At 40.3% G+C, this 19612-nt stretch overlaps 1 protein-coding gene across 2 annotated transcripts in view; it reads right to left on the bottom strand.

The window, feature by feature from the left end:
• GRM3 (glutamate metabotropic receptor 3) overlaps nt 1–19612 on the bottom strand; it is a 252355-nt gene that overhangs the window by 100343 nt on the left and 132400 nt on the right. For both annotated transcript variants that reach the window (XM_027539846.1, XM_027539847.1), the window contains exon 2: nt 1602–2213. In XM_027539846.1, the coding sequence (XP_027395647.1) occupies nt 1602–2069 (468 nt within the window). In that variant the 5' untranslated portion in view covers nt 2070–2213. The remainder of the gene's footprint in view (nt 1–1601; nt 2214–19612) is intronic.

Genomic DNA, 19612 nt, shown 5'->3' with positions numbered 1-19612 from the left:
GTAATATTGAGTACAATATAAATATTTATAAAATGTTTGGCACTTATCTGATGAAATTATTATTGAAGTATGACAAATATAGACTTGAGTTTTCTCTTCTCAAGTAGCAAATTCCATCTTTTGTTATCCAAGTGTAAAAATAGAGGCAAAATTAACATGATATGCTTTGAGATGTGCAGTATTTTCTATCCATCTAATGAAGTCAAAGGATATTTATGAAAAATCAATTATCCTAATTACTCATAATATGAGTGTGTGCTTATAGAAGGAAAAAAATTTGCACTAGCTGCTTAGAGCAGCACAGAACTCTATGTAGAATTTTATAGGCCTTGAGTCTCTGATATGGAAATAAGATTATTCCAATGTGAGTGGAGCCAACTTAAGTGGTTGGTGACATGTACAGACAACATGGGTGTAATATGACTTCTTTTAGTGTGTGGAGCTTTGATGACAGTCATTTGGTAGGAAGCAAAGTATGTGATTCATATCTTATGGACTTGTATTACTGCCACATTTACCGGGAAAAATATTGAACTTCATATAGCATAAAAATCACATAGAAGAGTTGAAAGAGCCCAAAAGTACAAGAGATCAGTCTAAGTTCTAGTTCATGTGCTACCTACCAATGGAAATATTCATGAAACCAGTATTTCTAGGGCATGGGAAAATGAGAATTTTGAGCTGGATGATTTCTTAGCTCTTTTCCATCTCTAATTTTGTGACCTGTGAGCATTGTAAGAGTTTGACTAATATGTTCCTTCTTTCCCTAACAAAATTCTGAGAACCAATTATCAGTTTTTTTATCTAGTTATGTGCTAAACTGTTCCCTCTATTTTTTTTTTTTTGTAGTAATTATCTAGCATCTCTGCATACATTTGCAGGTTTATACCATGAGAAATTTTTTATAATTTATCTCTGAATAAAGCAATGCTTGGGAAAAAATTAATGTGGAAAAAAATAGAGCTCAGTGTTATGCTTGTTTGTATTGAGGACTTGAAGTCATGGCTCTGTGATGTAGCCACATTCTTTGTGATGTAACTTAGCAGCACGTGGGTTGTGGGTGGCACCTATTTCCCTGCTCCTTGATTCTGACTGAGCCTTGTGAGTTGCTTTGGCTGGTGGGATGTTCACAGCTGGGAAGCATGCAGAAGTTTGGAAGGGGCCTGTGCAGTTAAATTTGCATTCTCTTGCACCTCTGTCATCACTCAGACAAACATGACCGGGTTAGCTGACTGATTCCAGGTGGAGGATAAGGGACAAACTTGGAGCAGAGCTACCTGCAGCTGAACCTAGCTGTGATCTGCTCACTCCAGCCAGTCTTCAGACTTATAAACTATAGTAAGTAATAATTGTTGTTTTAAGTCACTGAATTTTGGAGTAGCTCATTATGCTGCACTAGCTACCTGCTATATCTTTAAACAATTTTCATTGCTCAAGTACTGTTCTGTCTGCAAACCTATATTACCAGAGACTTACAGAAATGAACAATTACATGGTTAATATCATCCATTGATGAAGCTATTAGGATATTTTCCTTTTGTTCCCCAAAGACATAAAACCAAAGAGATACAGCATTTTATCAACAACACTGTCAGTCTTACCTGTATGGAAACACTGCTGTAAGAGCCGCCAATGACCCCTGCAATGACCAGTGGGATATTTTCTTGAATGGCATAGGATCCATCAGGACACATATACTCGGCTTCATCCACTTTAGTCAAAGATGCTCTGACAAATTCCAGTGATTGCTCTAATGCGTAGGTATCCCTTGAGCAGGTATCCAAAATGTGAACCCCCAGCTTCACTCCTGGGAGCAGGTAATCGTCTTTGTTAATTTCATCAATAGCAAACAACATGGCTTCCAGGCGTTGGATCCCTCGATCTTCGTTGATTCGCCCACATTCTTCAGTTCCAGTGCCTTTTTCATTAATGGGAAATAGGCCCCCTAAAACGAGGTCACCTTCTATTTTAATCTCCCTCCTAAGAAAGTTATGGTCCCCTAAACAAAGTAAAAATCCCTTTGAAAACAAAGCTAATGTAAGAACTTGGAGTCTTGTCAACATCTTCATGAGTCCCGTGTCTGTACCTCTGGGAGATATCAGTGGATGGAGCCAATGCTGCCCGCTAGTCCTCCTCTCTCATTGCCAACCTGGATCTTTGGTCTGTCCTTCGTGTAAAGGAGGAGCAGACTAACAGAGTCTGTCACCAAATTCCTAAAGAGATAAAAATTGAATGAACAAAAATGGTAAAGAAGGCAACAGTGATTATACTGATGGTCCCCATTCAGACCTTTGATGGGATAATGACTCCAGTTACCATCTACTAAACACATATGGAGCAGTGCACCAGGAGTGCTCCCAAGTATTCTCACCCAGTCCTTAAAACACCCCGTGACATAGCTCTTAGTGGCCCCACCTCCCAGAAATGGACACTGAGGACTAAAGAGAGGAAGTGACCTGACAAGCTGTACTTAGTAGTGTTCAGACTCTGGTTTTTCTAATGTTCAGTTCAGTAATCTCTACTGAGTCATTTACTTTGCTATTGGTAGGGAAGCAACTTGGCTATGAGTCTTTATTCCCTGTCTTTCAACGATAAACCCTCTGTAGTCCTCATTTTACTTAATTGAAATCTTAATTTTTTTCTACCTATTTCTGCTTCCTAGGTTTCTGTTCTCATGATTCATGTCCGATTACATCTCAATTCCAGTACTGAATACTCCTTTCTTGGGTTAGCTCAACTAGTGTTCACAGTTTCAACCACTTAACAGTCTCCTAGGCTAACTGCCTGCTAAACAGCTCTCTAGCACTACAACTGAGAGCCCCTTAGACAGCAAGGGGATCAAACCAGTCAGAAATCAGCCCTGAACTGGAAGGACTGATGCTGAAGCTGAAGCTCCAATATTTTGACCACTTGATGCAAAGGGCAGACTCAATGGAAAAGACTGAGGAATTACTGGGAAGATTGAGGGCAGGAGAAGGGGGTGACAGAGGATAAGATGGTTGGATAGCATCATGGACTCAATGGATGTGAGTTTGAGAACCTCCAGGAGATAGTGAAGGACAGGGAAGCCTGGTGTGCTACAGTCCATGGGGTCGCAAAGAGTTGGACATGACCTAGTGACCAAACATAACAGATAAATAGTTCTCTCTACACATCCTCTGACACCTCAGGGTCTACTCTTATCTCTGTGAATGGTTCTTCTCTGTACCCAGGCTTCTGAGCCAGAAACCTACACAAAAGAGCCCTTCCCAAAGCCACGTCCTCTTTTTTTTTTTTTTTTTAACCCATAATGTCAGTCTCTTGTTATCTCTACAGGACAATAGCAGTATATTGTTAGGGAGCTGATGCTAAGTCACTTCAGTCGTGTCCGACTCTGTGCGACCCCAGAGATGGCAGCCTACCAGGCTCCCCCATCCCTGGGATTCTCCAGGCAAGAACACTGGAGTGGGTTGCCATTTCCTTCTCCAATGCATGAAAATGAAAAGTGAAAGTCAAGTCACTCAGTCGTGTCTGATTCTTAGCGATCCCATGGACTGCAGCCCACCAGGCTCCTCCGTCCATGGGATTTTCCAGGCAAGAGTACTGGAGTGGGGTGCCATTGCCTTCTCCGATGCTAGCCTCCAAACCATCTCTTTGTGAATTAGGAAAAGATAACCTTCCTCTCTGAAGATGGTGACTGCAGCCGTGAAATTAAAAGACTCCTTGGAAGAAAAGTTATGACCAACCTAGATAGCAAATTCAAAAGCAGAGACATTACTTTGCCAGCAAAGGTCCGTCTAGTCAAGGCTATGGTTTTTCCAGTGGTCATGTATGGATGTGAGAGTTGGACTGTAAAGAATGCTGAACGCCGAAGAATTGATGCTTTTGAACTGTGGTGTTGGAGAAGACTCTTGAGAGTCCCTTAGACTGCCAAGAGATCCAACCAGTCCATCCTAAAGGAGATAAGCCCTGGGATTTCTTTGGAAGGAATGATGCTAAAGCTGAAACTCCAGTACTTTGGCCACCTCATGCGAAGAGTTGACTCATTGGAAAAGACTCTGATGCTGGGAGGGATTGGGGGCAGGAGGAAAAGGGGACAGAGGATGAGATGCTTGGATGGCATCACCGACTCGATGGATGTGAGTTTGAGTGAACTCCGGGATTTGGTGATGAACAGGAGGTCTGGCGTGCTGCAGTTTACTGGGTCGCAAAGAGTCGGACACGACTGAGTGACTGAATTGAACTGAACCTTCCTCAAATGTAAACTTATACAATTTTTTATTGTATAACCTGTAGCATTTATATAACACTGATTTTGGAGAAAGTGTGATGCCCAGTGGCTGCCTTGTTTAGCTGGGGTTAGGCAGCTCTTGACATGGGCCTCACATTTCAGGGAGAATGGTAAGCATGAGTGCTGGGGTCTGCACAGTACACTGGAGCTTAGGCCAGTTCCCTAAATCAAGCTTCTTTTTACATGATAAGCTTGAACGTATGCAACTTTTATGAATCAAGCAAAGGTGGGGATCATGTTGTTGACAGTAGGCTGGGGTCTTACCAGGGGACTTTTTAAAAAATCCTGGTGTGGGGCTGTCTGGTTGCACATGCACACGAACCAATGGACCTGCTGTTGTACTCTTGACACGTGGCTCCCTGGCACTAGGGTAAGCACTGGTCAGCACACTCTCTCAATTTGCCCATCCCCTTGGTGATGTAAGCTTATTATATCAGAGGCAGGTGAGAGACGGTAGAGCAGGGACTCCTGCAGCAGTTTCCTGACAACACACAGTTGCATGCCCCTGTGTGTGTGGTTGAGTATGTGGGTCTGCTCTCCCACTTTTGTGCATGATGGTGTATTTGTGAGGTTTTATGGAGGAGGGGTCTTTCCTGGCTGCTTATGGCTCAGTCAGACTGTCTAAAAGGCACACCACCAGTGTGCTCTCAAATATATTAATACTAGTAAATATTAGCCATTGGGTGTCCCATTGGAGGAGATTCTCTAACGTATAATCTTAATTGCTGTTCAGAGTGCCCATCTCTTATTAATTTATACTGACTTCCCCTTGCCTCTAGGTTGAAAGAAGGACTTCATGCTCCCTGATCTTGAATCTGGCAAGCTCTCAAGTCTTATTGTTCACCATGCCCATCAGCATCATCCCACCTCTACCTTCAAACCTTATGCTTCGGTCATTTGAACTCTTCACTTCAGAGGATGATGATGACATCATCATCCTGCACATGTTGGTCTCTTTGCTAGGAAGGCCCTTCTACACTGTTCGGTAAATATCAACTTAACATTTAAGATCTTGTGGTCAGTACCAGAAAAGGCCAAGAATTTTTTCCTATCTTCCTTCCTCAGTCAAATTGTTTATTTCTTGCTTTGTCCTCCTGCTGTAGCTGGATCAAGAAATATTTGCATTTATTATTACGATTCATATTTGTTTCTTTGCTCATTTAGAATAAATGAAATGCACAACATTAAGGATTTTTAAGGTAGGAAGAAAAGAACCAAAACTCAACGAAAACATCCAGACAAGAATTAGTCTACTGTATATTTCAGTATCTTTGACATTTCTTCCTTCTCCTATTGGTATTGCCCTTTAAAACCTGGCTTTCCAAATGCTTCCTATTCCTTTTATGTGAGGCAAGTGATGGGTTGTTTTCTTGAGACACGCAAGTCACCTGAGTTTGGTTTTGTTTATTTAATAGGTGTGAACTTCCACACTCACAGTGGTGGTGGTTGGAACACTCAGTGTTAACCCAGAGCTTCTCTGGGAGATCTGCTATAGGGCACCAGAAAATCTAATAATAATAATGACTTTTAAAGAGGTTGATACTGTAGTAGAATCTTGTTTGTTTCCTGTGAGTTCTGGTCTCTCTTTGATCTTTATGTGCAATTCCCTTTGAAGCAAAACTGCCGTGGAAGGTAAAAGACATTGCGATCATTATCACTAATGATAAAGAAACTGAAATTGGCACTACAAAATAATTGTTTTATGTGCCTAATGAAAGAGAATAGTTAATTAAAAGAAGGTCATCAACGCAGTCTTACCGTTTTCCTATTAAAAATGTAGATATCTCCTGAATATAAAGGAAATTTGACTATACAGAGTAAAGATGACCCTATAGTTTATGGAAAGCTTAATTCTCTTAAGAAAACGCTCTTAGCCAGAGAAGGCTTCAGATGACACATCACAGCACGCTGAAAGTAGTAGTGTGTGTCAGACTGTCAGAGTGTCAGTCGGTCTGTTTCATACGTAGGGCCCGTGTGGTGTTTGCCTTTGTGTACCCAGGGCCTGGCGTAGTGTCTGTCATCCAGATATTCAACAAATATTTCTTGAAGGAATATAGCTATCCACAATAATGATATTTGCAAATGACTCCACTATTTCACTTGTGGCATAGCAAGTGGAAATTAGAGAAATCAGTTGTTCTATGTCATTACCTACCTGATCATCCCAAATGTTCTTCCTCTATGTTCTTTGATGACAGGACTGCCAGCAGGCAGTATTTTGTGCAGCATGTAGGAGAAAATGCTGCCTTTGAATTGGGAAGTTGTAGCTGAGGCAGATCTGTACAAAGCCAGGAAAGATGTGGCCTCAAGTTGACCTACATTCCTACATTTACTGGTTTTCAGTCAGGAGAATACTGAAGTAAGAACATGCCTATTATCCTGTTTCAAAGCTTCACAGATGCAGTCATTCATCAAATATTTATTGAACACCTAATTTGTGTGTGCTGGGCCATGAACTGGGTACCCAAGATAGAAACTTTAGTTGTAAACAAATAAACATTATGCCTGGTGTCGAATAATTTAAATGCTTGTATGTTTTTACAGAGAGAGTGATGGAAAAGTACTCATCTCTCTTTCTACCAACTATCTCCACCATTTGTGAAAATATTGATAATAAGTTTGCCATGGGTTTCCTTTAACATGGTGATTGTTAAGTATTTGATTGAAAAAGCAATTCATTGCGTATTATATATATATTAAAATATTAGATATACAGTACTTAAAAACAAGTTGACTAACACCTATTTCATGTGAAATAGTTTTAAGCCCTCTGACAGGGCATCCTTAAGTAACACTTTATGTAGTCTTAGACAGTTACCAGTTAAACATCAATTAGAGTAAAATTCGCTGTCAATATTTTCTTATTTACCTTTTCCTTAAAGCAGAACTTGAGATGATTAAGACTGTAGGGTTGTGCATAATTTTAAAACTTAGTATTATTAAAAACGAAGCCCCAAGAAACAGAAAGAACAGGAAGTTAAAAGTCAGCATTGAAAAATAGACAAACATGCTTAATTCAATGCGACTGTTTATCTCTGTGTAACAGCTTATCGGATTGTGGGAAAGAGCAGCCACCACTTCTTTTCAGGCTCCTTTTATGATAAATCAGCCAGTAGCACATTCCCCAGATAAACAGACTTCCTCCTGTAGCCACATTTGTATGCAGCCAGAGGCTCTGCATTCCAGAGTTCTCCATTCAGGGGTGGTGAGTGACGGGTGTGCCATAAACAAGCATGTATAGTCCACTCAGTAGGCAACCTGCTCAGCAGTGTTTTATTAATCTTTGCATTAGTAGCATCTCAGGGGTTGACTGTGAATATAACCCCTGAAAGACGTGGGCAGGACATATTGCTATACTCTGCATATGTTAATATGTATTTTGCTTCCTCTCTTGACTTTGCCCAGGGACTTAATGTCGAAAATGAAATCCAGTTTGACTCAATGAATAAGTAGTTTATCCAGGGGAGGTATAATGCCAGAAGTCATGCTCACTCTTTCCTAAAAATAAGCCCTTGAGGTGCTGAAGGGCTTCTGAGCGTGCTCAAAGCCTGCACACCCAACTGATCCGAAGAAAATTTAGGGTTAGTGATAGCATGTGCAATTTGGCTGTATGTTTCATTAGAAAGTTTTCAGCTTCAAGAGTTACAGGCAATAAGAGACAAGGTTTTTGTTCCTAGACTACCTTTTTAATTGGGTAAACAGAGGCTGTAGCCATGTTGCTGCTGCTGCTGCTGCTAAGTCGCTTCAGTCGTGTCCGACTCTGTGCGACCCCATAGACGGCAGCCCACCAGTCTCCCCTGTCCCTGGGATTCTCCAGGCAAGAACACTGGAGTGGGTTGCCATTTCCTTCTCCAATGCATGAAAGTGAAAAGTGAAAGTGAAGTCGCTCAGCCGTGTCTGACTCCTAGCCATACTGGTGTTTTTATTAGCAGGATGTATCACTGTGCAATTCTTACTTCTTTTATTCTTATTAGGCAACAAAGGAACTTTTTCCAGAAACATTTAAGGAATTACTATGAGAATCTATTTAAGATCTATTCATGTTTAGCTTAAAATTTCTGCTGCTTATAAGCCTTCCATATTACTGCAGCAGTAAGGAAGTTTAATACCATTTGCTGAATTCCCTTATAAGTTGTGCTGTGTCTATTGTGTGCATGCTAAGTCACTTCAGTCATGGCCAACTCTTTGTGACCCCATGAACAGTAACCCACCAGCCTCCTCTGTCCTTGAGATTCTCCAGGCAAGAATACTAGAGTGGGTTGCTGTGCCCTTCTCCAGGGGATCTTCCCGACCCAGGGATTGAACCCATGTCTCTTACGTCTCCTGTACTGGGAGGTGAGTTCTTTACCACTAGCACCATGTGGGAAGCCAGTGTTTATTAGGATGATCATATTTTGTTTTATATTTACTTTGCATAGTTTGAAAATTTAAATTTAACAATTGTGAATTGTTCTTTCCTCACTAGATTTTAATCTACTTGGTATCAAGATCAATACCTTAAACGATATTGTATTTTTCACAGTGTCTCATGTACATCATTGTCAAATGATAAATTCCAAATAGCATGTAAACTTTTGAGAGACTGGTCAGGAGACTGGAAAAATGATCTGGAAATTCCAGTCAGAGAATAAAGAAATGACCAGGTTTTTCCAAAATGATTTTTGTCATAGGTCAAGATTCAACCTTGGCACTAGAAAAATTTGGCCTAAATAGCTCTGATCCTATTTAAAGCTCTGATCCTTTAAATTGCTGGCTTTTAAGGAAAAAATTAAATAAAATTAGAAAAGTTGAGAGCACTTGGAGAAACTAGTAAGATTGGAAAACATATTGTCCATCTGAGAGCGATTAGGAGGAATGGAAAGTAACACACCAAATAACAGGTTATATTCTGTGAAAACATGAATGACAAGTAAGAAGAGTGGATGCCAGGCTTATGTATTAAGATTTGAAGTTAGGGAGGAGAGTTCTGCTTTCCTCAAATTTCTCTAGTTTGAAGTCCAACCATAAATTTAAAAATTTCAAATAACCAAACCATTGAGTTGAATAGTGGGAACAAATTGATCAGACCCTTTCCTATGAGCCTGTTTTATTCACAGAGAAGATAAAAGAAGCCCAGGAACCCTACATGATTACAGTGAAGAGGGGAACTCTACCATTTGGGACAATGGAGCCAGAAAGATATATTGATGAAGCCAAAAGGAGACTTGCCCGCTTCACTAAATGGCCTTGGACAACTTTCCTCACCTTTCTTTATCATCTGAATTTAGAGGGACATGTTTTTATGAGGTAGGAAAACACTGACAATTTTGAGCTGTCAATTCATTGACATTACTAAACTTTGGTCCTTAGAGTAACTGCAGGTAGTTTGACAATAATGTTAACTTGAGTTGGTCATTCAATATATGTTATATTTAAAAACCATTTGTTTCCCTTCAAAGTAAACCTTTATTTTTGTTTATATCAAAGGGCACATTTATTTTCCTCTGTGTCTGTGTGTGTTGCCCCTGCAGCTGTTTTTTCATCCTTAAGTTTCCTAACCTTATTTCCACGCCTTGGAATTGGAGCCTCCCCCGGCTCCCTGCAGTGCGTCTTTATCCTTTTCCTCTTAGAAGCTGCCAAGTCTACTAGAAGTTGCAGGTTTGTCAGCCTGAACAGAGGTACAGAAATTAGGTTTGTCATAAGCTTTCCTTATAGCTCTGGACAAAATATGAAGGGGAAAAAATGGAGGACTATTCTTCACAGGAGAACATTTTTACCTATTAACAATATGATTCCTCAAGGGATATTATTCATAATAGCCTGTGTGTATACTGTCCTTCCTCTTGAATAATGTCAAAGTGTTTTGAAGAAAAATGAAGCCTTACTGCTTCCTGAATAGAGCAAGAGAGAGAAAGTAATGCAGAGTGCTCAAAATAGTAATGAAAAGTAAATATAGAATTAGATTTAAGAAGACTTTTATCATTAGTTTCCAATGTAGTCTTACAAAAGAGAATGCATGCCATACACATTTCCACAAAAACCTCACCCCTATCTACCAAATTCTCCTCAGTATACAAATGGTACAGTGTTTGAAACAGCCCTATCTCTGCCTTGTGCTAAATGAACTCTTCAGAATATCTTTAGCTAGCTTCTGCTTCTGGCCATGTCATTAGACTTCTGGTATTAGACTTGTTCTCTTGCTGAAAACAGCTATAAAACTGACAACACATACAAGGCAAACTATGATCTTTGAGAGAAAGAAACATTCAAGGGAAACACATGATTTCCCTATGAATTCCCCAACATTCTGCATGGGAATGCATTTTTGCCATGGTGCAATGGCAGTCTTGTTGACCTCATGAGGCACAGACATAATATAATTCCACAGTATACAACCAAAAATTACTTGCAATATAAGAAAACAGGAAAATGGGACCTGAAGTAAAGAGAGAAAGCATTCATTAGAAATAGGTCTCCAAATTATCCACATTCTAAAACTAGCAGATAAGAACTTTAAATAATTTATTATAAAGATAAGTTTGTTCAAAGACTTTAAAAAAATGAATGATCAGATGAGGAATCTTAGCAGAGAATTGAAGCTAAAAAAAAAAAAACTGCAGAAATTTTAGAACATGGAAGTAAATATCCAAGAAAACTACTTAATTATTTAGTAAATATATAAAATAAAAATGCCACTGGGTGTACATGGGGGACACAAAAGTCTGAAGATGGTAAAACAGTCAGTAAACTTGATATAGATGGAAGAACGTGAAAGTGAAAGTCATTCAGTCATGTCTGACTCTTTGCGACCCCATGGACTATATAGTCCATGGAATTCTCCAGCCAGAATACTGGAGTGTGTAGCCTTTCCCTTCTCCCAACCCAGGGATCGAACCCAGGTCTTCATTGCAGGGGGATTCTTTGTCAGCTGAGCCATAAGGGAAGCTGAATATAGATGAAAAGTAATTATTTAATCTGACCTAATAGAAAAAACATTGAAAAAAGTTAAGGTTTCAGGGTTCTTTTGAATATTAAGCGATCTAACACAGGTAGAATCTGAGTTTCATAAGCAGAGGAGAAAGAAGAAAAAAAATACTTGAGGAAACAATGGCTGAAAATCCCCTCAATTTTGTGATTAAACATAAGATTAAAAAACTTAAAAAAGAACCAATAAACTCAGCAAACCCTAAGAAAGATAAATTCAAATAAAACCATATGTAGACAAATCTTTGCCAAATTGATAAACACCCCCCCCCCCCAAAAAAAAGAGAGAGAGGGAGAGAGAGAGAAACATTGAAAACAGAACAAAATAGCACAATTTGTGGGTAACAGTATGAATGAGGGATCCCTTTCTTCAGAAGCAATGGTGACCATACTCAGTGGAATCTTTAAAGGTTTGGGGAAAAAATTGGTCAAGTATCCCAACATTCTACTTCCAGTTCAAATATATTTCAAGGATGAAGGTAAGATAAGAACTTTTTTCCAGGTAGCTAAAACTGAGCGATTTATTTCACTACCAACAGACTTACACTATGAGAAATGCTAAAGGAATTACTTCAGAGGAAGAGGGAACAGCACCAGATGGAAAATCAAATCTACAGGAAAGAATGAAGAGCAGCAGAAATGGTAAATATGTGGTTTAATATAGAAGAATATCTGTAAATCTAACTATTAAGTATTGATAGGATGAGATCATGACAATTTTATTTGTTACAAATTTTAAAATGTTAAGAAAAGATGAATTCTGCTTTTATTTGGTTTATTTTATAGTTTGAGTTTACTTCTCCCTTTGTGTATATGTTTTCATTTATCCTAGATCTTGTTAGCAGAAAACCTTTTTGCTCCTCCGATGTCCTCTGAAAAGAACAGTTTCCTAATTCAAAGGCCAGGCTTCTGAATATAAAAGGATCATAGCCAACAGCACATTCTTCTTTATGATACAGCTGCAAATAGCTTCAGCCAAGGTTGAAACACCACTGGTACACACTGGTATAGTTGTTCTAGTTGTTAGGATATTGAAACACTTTGTCCAGGTGGTGAGTAGTCAGTCTACCACACCCTTTGAATATTCTGCCACTTCTCTGGCTGCTCTGGTTCCCTCTCTGGCATATCTTCACCACGTCTCTCAGTTTCCTTGTGGCACAGCTGGTAAAGTGTTCAGTTCTGAAAGAGTCTGGTCTTTAGGTTCCAGGTCCAAGGGGTGTGGTTGCTGTTCATTTTTGTAACTTTATATTAGTTGTTAAACCTTTTGCGTATCACCCCTGAATTGATTTGCTGAATAAGATGTTGGAAATTTGGAAAACTTTCAGTTTTAAAATTCTCATGATCTAGAACAAAACTGGATTTTCCCTTGTAGTTTGACAGATTAACATCCATTTCCAATTTTTCTGGAAAGCATACCACAGTTTTCTGTTGGGAACCAAAACTTATGTTTATAAAGTAAAGTGAATCCATTCCTGACTTGCTAGGTGGCTTGTGACACGCATGACTAACCAGAGTGTGCTAGGTCCCTGACCACAGCAATTTGTTTCAGAATGAGCCTGTAACCAAATCATTGCCAACCAGGGTTAATGTGAGGATATTTTCTAGAACCATCAGGAGAAAACCATCCTCTTTCTGTTAGAATGACTTAGGAATGCATGTAAGCCTCGAGCTGCTGGGAGCCTTCTCACCACCGTGAAGCAAAGCTTGTCTGAGATGCAAAGCCAAGAGATGGAGAAATAATAAGACCTGACAATATTGGCGAAGAGCTGACTCATTTGAAAAGACCCTGATGCTGGGAAAGATTGAGGGCAGGAGGAGAAGGGGATGACAGAGGATGAGATGGTTGGATGGCATCACTGAATTGATGGACATGGGTTTGGGTGGACTCTGGGAGTTGGTGATGGACAGGGAGGCCTGGTGTGCTGCGATTCATGGGGTTGCAAAGAGTCGGACACAACTGAGTGATTGAACTGAACTGAACTGAACTGACAATATTGGCGTGCTATTTAAGCCAGGTAAGATTTTTCAGTCATGTGAAATAATAAATTCCTCTTTGCTTATGTCAGTTTGAAATCTGTTTTTAAGTCACTTTTCATTAAATGATTTCTGAATAGAACCTCTCTTCTTTTCCCATCTCCTCCCTTTAAAGATACTAAAATTTACTGAGCAACTAGGCTGTGCTAGAAACTATAATTAATGTTCTAAATAGATTATTTTATTTAATCCTGCAACTTTCCTCCTACTCAGTTATACCTTTCCACAGATGCCTGACACTGTCCTGCATCTCAGATGATACCAGAATTTGTGATGGTGCCTATTGTGTTACCCTGTTCATGATGGATTTTCCTAGAAATGCAACTACTGCAAAGTTATCAGTTCCTTTATGCTCTTATCTGAATTTCCATTTTTTCAATTCTCTTCAGTTCAGTTCAGTTCAGTCACTCAGTCGTGTCCAACTCTTTGCGACCCCATGAATCACGCAGCACGCCAGGCCTCCCTGTCCATCACCAACTCCTGGAGTTCACTCAGACTCATGTCCATTAAGTCAGTGATGCCATCCAGCCATCTCATCCTCTGTCATCCCCTTTTCCTCCTGCCCCCAATCCCTCCCAGCATCAGAGCCTTTTCTAATGAGTCAACTCTTCACATGAGGTGGCCAAAGTACTGGAGTTTCAGCTTTAGCATCATTCCTTCCAAAGAAATCCCAGGGCTGATCTTCAGAATGGACTGGTTGGATCTCCTTGCAGTCCAAGGGACTCTCAAGAGTCTTCTCCAATACCACAGTTCAAAAGCATAAATTCTTCAGCGCTCAGCTTTCTTCACAGTCCAACTCTCACATCCATACGTGACCACTGGAGAAACCATAGCCTTGACTAGACGGACCTTTTTTGGCAAAGTAATGTCTCTGCTTTTCAACATGCTATCTAGGTTGGTCACCCATGTTTGATTCCTGGGTCAGGAAGATCCCCTGGAGAAGTAAATGGCAATCCACTCCAGCACTTTTGCCAGGAAAATCCCATGGATGGAGGAGCCTGAATAGGCTACAGTCCATGGCGTCGCAAAGAGTCGGACATGACTGAGCAACTTCAATTTTCTTACTACAAATAAAATAATCTGATATTTTAAACTACTGGTTTTTAGCACATTGATACAAGTTCATTTGTCACCTATTTATGGATGGTCAAAGTTTTAAATGGGCTAAACGTGGGCTTAAGAAAAGAGAAACACTTTTAATGATAGAATTTTAGATATTCAGTGTACTGATAATGAAGTAGCAGGGTCTAATTAATATTCTTTAAGTTATAACACTTAGGAACTCCTACTCGAATAGAAAAGGCTTGATTATATACATATATATATATATTAGATACTGTGAGACTGTGGGTTTAGACTAATTGCCATGAAAGTGAAAGTCACTGAGTTATATCCAACTCAGCAGTTTCATGTACTGTAGCCTGCCAGGCTCCTCTGTTCATGGAATTTTCCAGGCAAAAATACTGGAGTGGTTGCCATTCCCTGCTCCAGGGGATCTTCCCTACCCAGGAATTGAACCCTCATCTCTTGCATCTCCTGCATTGGCAGACAGATTATTTAAGACCAGTACCACCTGGGAAGCCCCTAATTGCCATGAAACAGGCAGTTGAATGTCATTGATAGATCATCTCCAACTCTTCTGATCACTGACATGACTTTAAAACGTGTTTTCTATTCTTCTTGTTGAAAATTTTGGGGAGATGTATTGGTGCTCTTTTAGTTGATTGATAGTAGTTCTTGGCAGCCAATCATCTGTGTTTCTTCCCAAGTCTGTGTTCATCGATGTCATGTTGATAGCTTCAAATCGGCCATGGTGGGAGTATTTACAGTGTAAAAATCAGCAAAAATTAATAACCAGGGCCTTCACAACCCCAAAGATCTAGTTGTTAGACATTTACTAGCACACCAGTGGTGGTAAATTTAACGGTGTGGTCATAAAGTCCATTCCTAGAGAATCAAGTAAGAAGAGCTTGGGAAAGCAATACAACATAATGCTTTAGCCAGTGTTTTTCTAACTGCAGATCACAAGCTATTCAAGTGTCATGAAATATGTGAATGAATTGTAGTGACTATCTTTAAAGGAAATAGAAAAGTTTACAATATAATAGTGAATGTCAGAACAGTGATCTAAGGCATGAATCTACTTCCTGGCCTTGGCATACAGCCACTTCTGCTTCATTTTTGTTGTTGTTTAGTCGCTAAGTCATGTCCAATTCTTTCGCAACCCCATCGACTGTAGCCTGCTAGGCTCCTCTGTCCATGGGATTTCCCAGACAAGAATACTGGTTTGGTTGTCTTTTCAGACATTATTAGTACCTATCTCATGGGGTTGTTTTAGGAGTAAATGAAATAATTCATAATTAGCTCAATAACTGTTAGCTACTATTAGAGCAATAGGGAAGTTTGGGGGAGAATGGATACATGTATATGTATCATGTGACCAAGTCCCTTTGCTGCCCATCTGAAACTATCACAATATTGTTAATGGGCTATGTATGTGTTACTGCTCGGTTGTGTCTGACTTTTTGCAGCCCCATGGACTGTAGCCTGACAGATTCCTCTGTCCATGGAATTCTCCAGGCAAGAATACTTCTCCAGGGCATCGTCCCCACTCAGGGATCGAAGCCAGGTCTCTTGCATTGCAAGTGGATTCTTTACTGTTGGAGCCACCAGAGAGTTAAAAAAAAAAGAATGATAGTAGTGAGGATAGTTTGTCAATGGCTCCAGTGATATTTGGGAGGTATTCTAGACTCTCCATATGATCACCTCTAGCTCAAGGCCACCGTTGATCCAGGACTGGGTACATTTCACTGCCTAGTCTCTTTCTTCTTTTAGTGAACAGACCACCTGATGCTAATGCTCTGGCATCCTGTCTTTCTCCTGGCTGATGTTTAGGAGTGGCATCATCTTTGCTGGCTGCCTGAGTGATGCAAGGTAAGCCCTAACTTCTAAGATAGCCAGTGAATTCTAGACTGTTCAGTGTGTATGGGTGCTCAGGACCATAAAATGCCTGGAGAAGATGGAAAGTAACCACCTAAGAAAAAGAGGTGCTCACTGCCAGTTGATTTATTCTGCTTATTCTGAACAACTTGCTTCATCCCTTCTCCCTTGATCCTTTCCTGTCATACTGAGTTTTACTGGAAGGGGCTGGGCACCTCTTACTCCAGGTCACTGTGGACTAGGACATTAGTTGATTCATATGCCAAGAGCAGACAGTTACTAAGATTCTACCAGCAAAACTGTCTTAATGTTAATGATCCCAGAGCATTAGGAACCTCAGCTACAGAGGCTTGTGGCTGTAATAATGACCAGTCCTTAAATTCCGTGGCAGCTACTGTGCCTACAAGTCCGCACTGCCTTCTACCCTCTTAGCCAGTCCCTGCCTCGCTTTCAGGGAGACTTGAGCCCCTATCTTTGTCCACATCCAAATGTGGGGAGCTGCTAACACACAGCTGTAGCTCGACTCATAGAGTTTCAACCAGCAGGACTCACATGTCTCTTGGGTAGCTCGAACTTTTAAACGAGTCTGACAACCTTAATCTGTGTTTTAAGAAAGACTGAGTTTAACACAGTCTTCCTATAACTCAGCTTCACGGTATCCTTTTGTTTCCTTGTATACCACCCAAATTATCAGCGTGAAATTATTAGTGCTCCCATGTTACACAAAGGCCATTTCCTCCATGAGGAAAGGGGGGTGGGGGTGGGGCAAGACACAGAAGAGTGCATAGTGTATGAATCTGCACATAGGAAAAAGCCAAAACCAAGTCAATGTCATCTCTGGTGTTGAAAGTGAGGATGGATGTCATGCTTGGGGATGTGGGAAGTTAGTGACTGGAAGAAGCATGAGAGCTCTTCTTGAGTGCTTGTAGCTTTCTTGTTTGACAGGGAGTATTCAGTTTGTTAAGATTCATCAATGCACAATTAGGATGGATACATAGTTTCAACAGATAAAGTGTATGTATATTATCCTTCAATGAAAATTTAAGAAGTAAAAGCAAGACTAATGTGAAAAAGGATGGTGAACATGACTGTGTGCTTTTTGAAGTGATTTTATGACAAATTGGTCACTGGGGTATTGATATAAACTTTACAACTGTGGGCTTGTTGACAGCTCCAGCCCTGATGAGAGAATCTCTTAATGCCGGGTGAGAGGCCCTGGTGGAAAATGAGGTGCCTTACTTCATCAAGAGTGAGTGTGGGTGATGCAGAGAGAGACCTCCTTCTCATTATAATAGGAAGGCGGGCACTTTGTCTTCCTTCCTGTATTTAAGCAGAAACCAGGAATCGGAGTGTAACTGACACATACACCAGTCACATGCAAACTGGTAGTCTGTCCCTGTGACTTAACATCTCAGGTAGGATGGGAGCAGAAAGGTGAACAGTGAGCTCCAATTAGTGGAGCTAAACTTCAGGCTCATTGTGAAGTGAGGCAACCAAGGCTTTCACAGTTTAAGTTCTGAAAAGCAAATGGAATTAATCTTTGACTTACTTATGTTCCAGTGTTGAAGAAATTCTGTTCAGCAATCTTAAGTAAATCATTTACTATACCATTACATGCCAATGCCTCTGGTAGATTCTAAAGATACAGGGATGAATGGATAGCATCCTGGCTACATACAGTAAAAATACGGTTTCTTGAGAACATGATAATCATCGAAAGCTAATGTAATGTAACCCAAACTGATTTTGGCAGAGCACTCCACTGTGCCCTGATGGGGACCCAGAGACTCCTGCCTTCATTGCCATAATTGTTTGCTCGTACACACAGGTTGCGCTTGATTACCATTTCAAGGCCATCCATCTGGTGGGGTTCCAAGGGCTGCAGATACCACTGCCCTTTCCAGAGACAGTTAATCTCTGAGTATGACCATTCTGCCTTCTGTGATGCCTGGTGCTGTTTTAGATAACTGCCAAACTGATGCCTGCAGAGGCCAGCTCGTGGTCCAAGATCAAAGTGTCAGTAAGTAGCAGTCCTGAGAATATACCCAGGCATTTGCTTCTGTTGTCTTTCTTATGCTCTGTATTTTTGGTGACACTAGCCTTTCATTTAAAAGGTCACAAATAATTGTATAGAAAGTTGATTTTAATTATCCTTCTTATCCCATCTTTGAGGTGCACATTATTTTATATATGCTCAAGCCTTCACCATATCCTGACTGCTGTTTTGATCACAGCAGCTCTGAACTTAGCTTTCTTTTCTCTGTTGCCACTGTTAGATAACATTAATCTTCTCTTGGTCTTTGTTTCTGACTGCCAGTCACAGCCTTCTTCCAGTTGAATTTCACACACCTGTCTTATCTCCACTTCAGTCTGGTCGACATACTGCTCTCCACTTGTAGTCTTTACTTGTGGTCACTTGAACAGATTCAGACATCTCTTGTCACTCTCAATTTAGTCTTAGCATCACCAGTTTCCATCACTTTACCCATTCACTTCATTTCTGTTCTCTCTTACAGCCTGTTTTCTTTAGCTAGCTCCTAGGAAATACCAACATAACATTTGATGCTTTCTGTTGTCATTCTTAACTCAGAAGAGTTTTCTAGTCTGCACAAGTTAATTTATCGGTCAGCTTGTAGCACTAGTGAAGTCTCTATCATTTGATTTGTCCCAGTTGTATTATTCTACAAAGAACTTGGGTCACATGTTTGGCTATGGTCCATACCGCAAAAGTCTGCTATTGGTCATAAAGTAAACTGCTGGACATGCTACCTGGCAAGCTGTGAACAAACCAGTTATCATAGCTAACCTTTGGAGAACCGGTGGATCTGTGGAGCTTAGTAGGGTCTTCCCTTTCAATGGATGATGTGTTGCCAGGCAACACCTAGCAGGTGGGCCAGAACTATTTGTTGGCTAAATAAATGACTATTTTCTCCTTTCCTTCACACTTGACAATAAATCACAGTTTCCTTTTTCATTCGATCCTTCAATCCTGAATGGAAAAATAATTAACATTTTTGGAGCTTATTTGTAATTTGCACTCATTTACTCTTCCCAAGGTTTCTTTTACAAATAGATGAATAAAACCAGCTTAAGGGCAGACTTCAGCACTTCATGCTCAGGACTGCTGAGTCACTGAGCAGTGGAACTGATCTGTCTGATTCCCAGTTCTTTGGCCTTCCTGTTGTTACTCCCTGTCTTTGAGGATTCTCTCCAGATATCCCAGTGGACAGATAAGAAAAGCATGACCTGTAAGATCCCATCAAGAGGCTTGAATGTCTTTCTGGGGCTTCTTTTTACTTGCACGCATTTGTGTTTGCTTCACTTAAATTCCTTAAGTATTATTGCCTCAAAAATATTTTGTCTCAAGTCTGTACAAGTTCCATTTTCATTTCAGAAGACTGTTTC

This window comes from Bos indicus x Bos taurus, chromosome 4 (assembly GCF_003369695.1).
Source record: "Bos indicus x Bos taurus breed Angus x Brahman F1 hybrid chromosome 4, Bos_hybrid_MaternalHap_v2.0, whole genome shotgun sequence".
Lineage (NCBI taxonomy): Eukaryota > Metazoa > Chordata > Mammalia > Artiodactyla > Bovidae > Bos > Bos indicus x Bos taurus.
The sequence above is the reverse complement of the archived record's forward strand: the minus strand, read 5'-3'. Positions and strand labels throughout refer to the sequence as shown.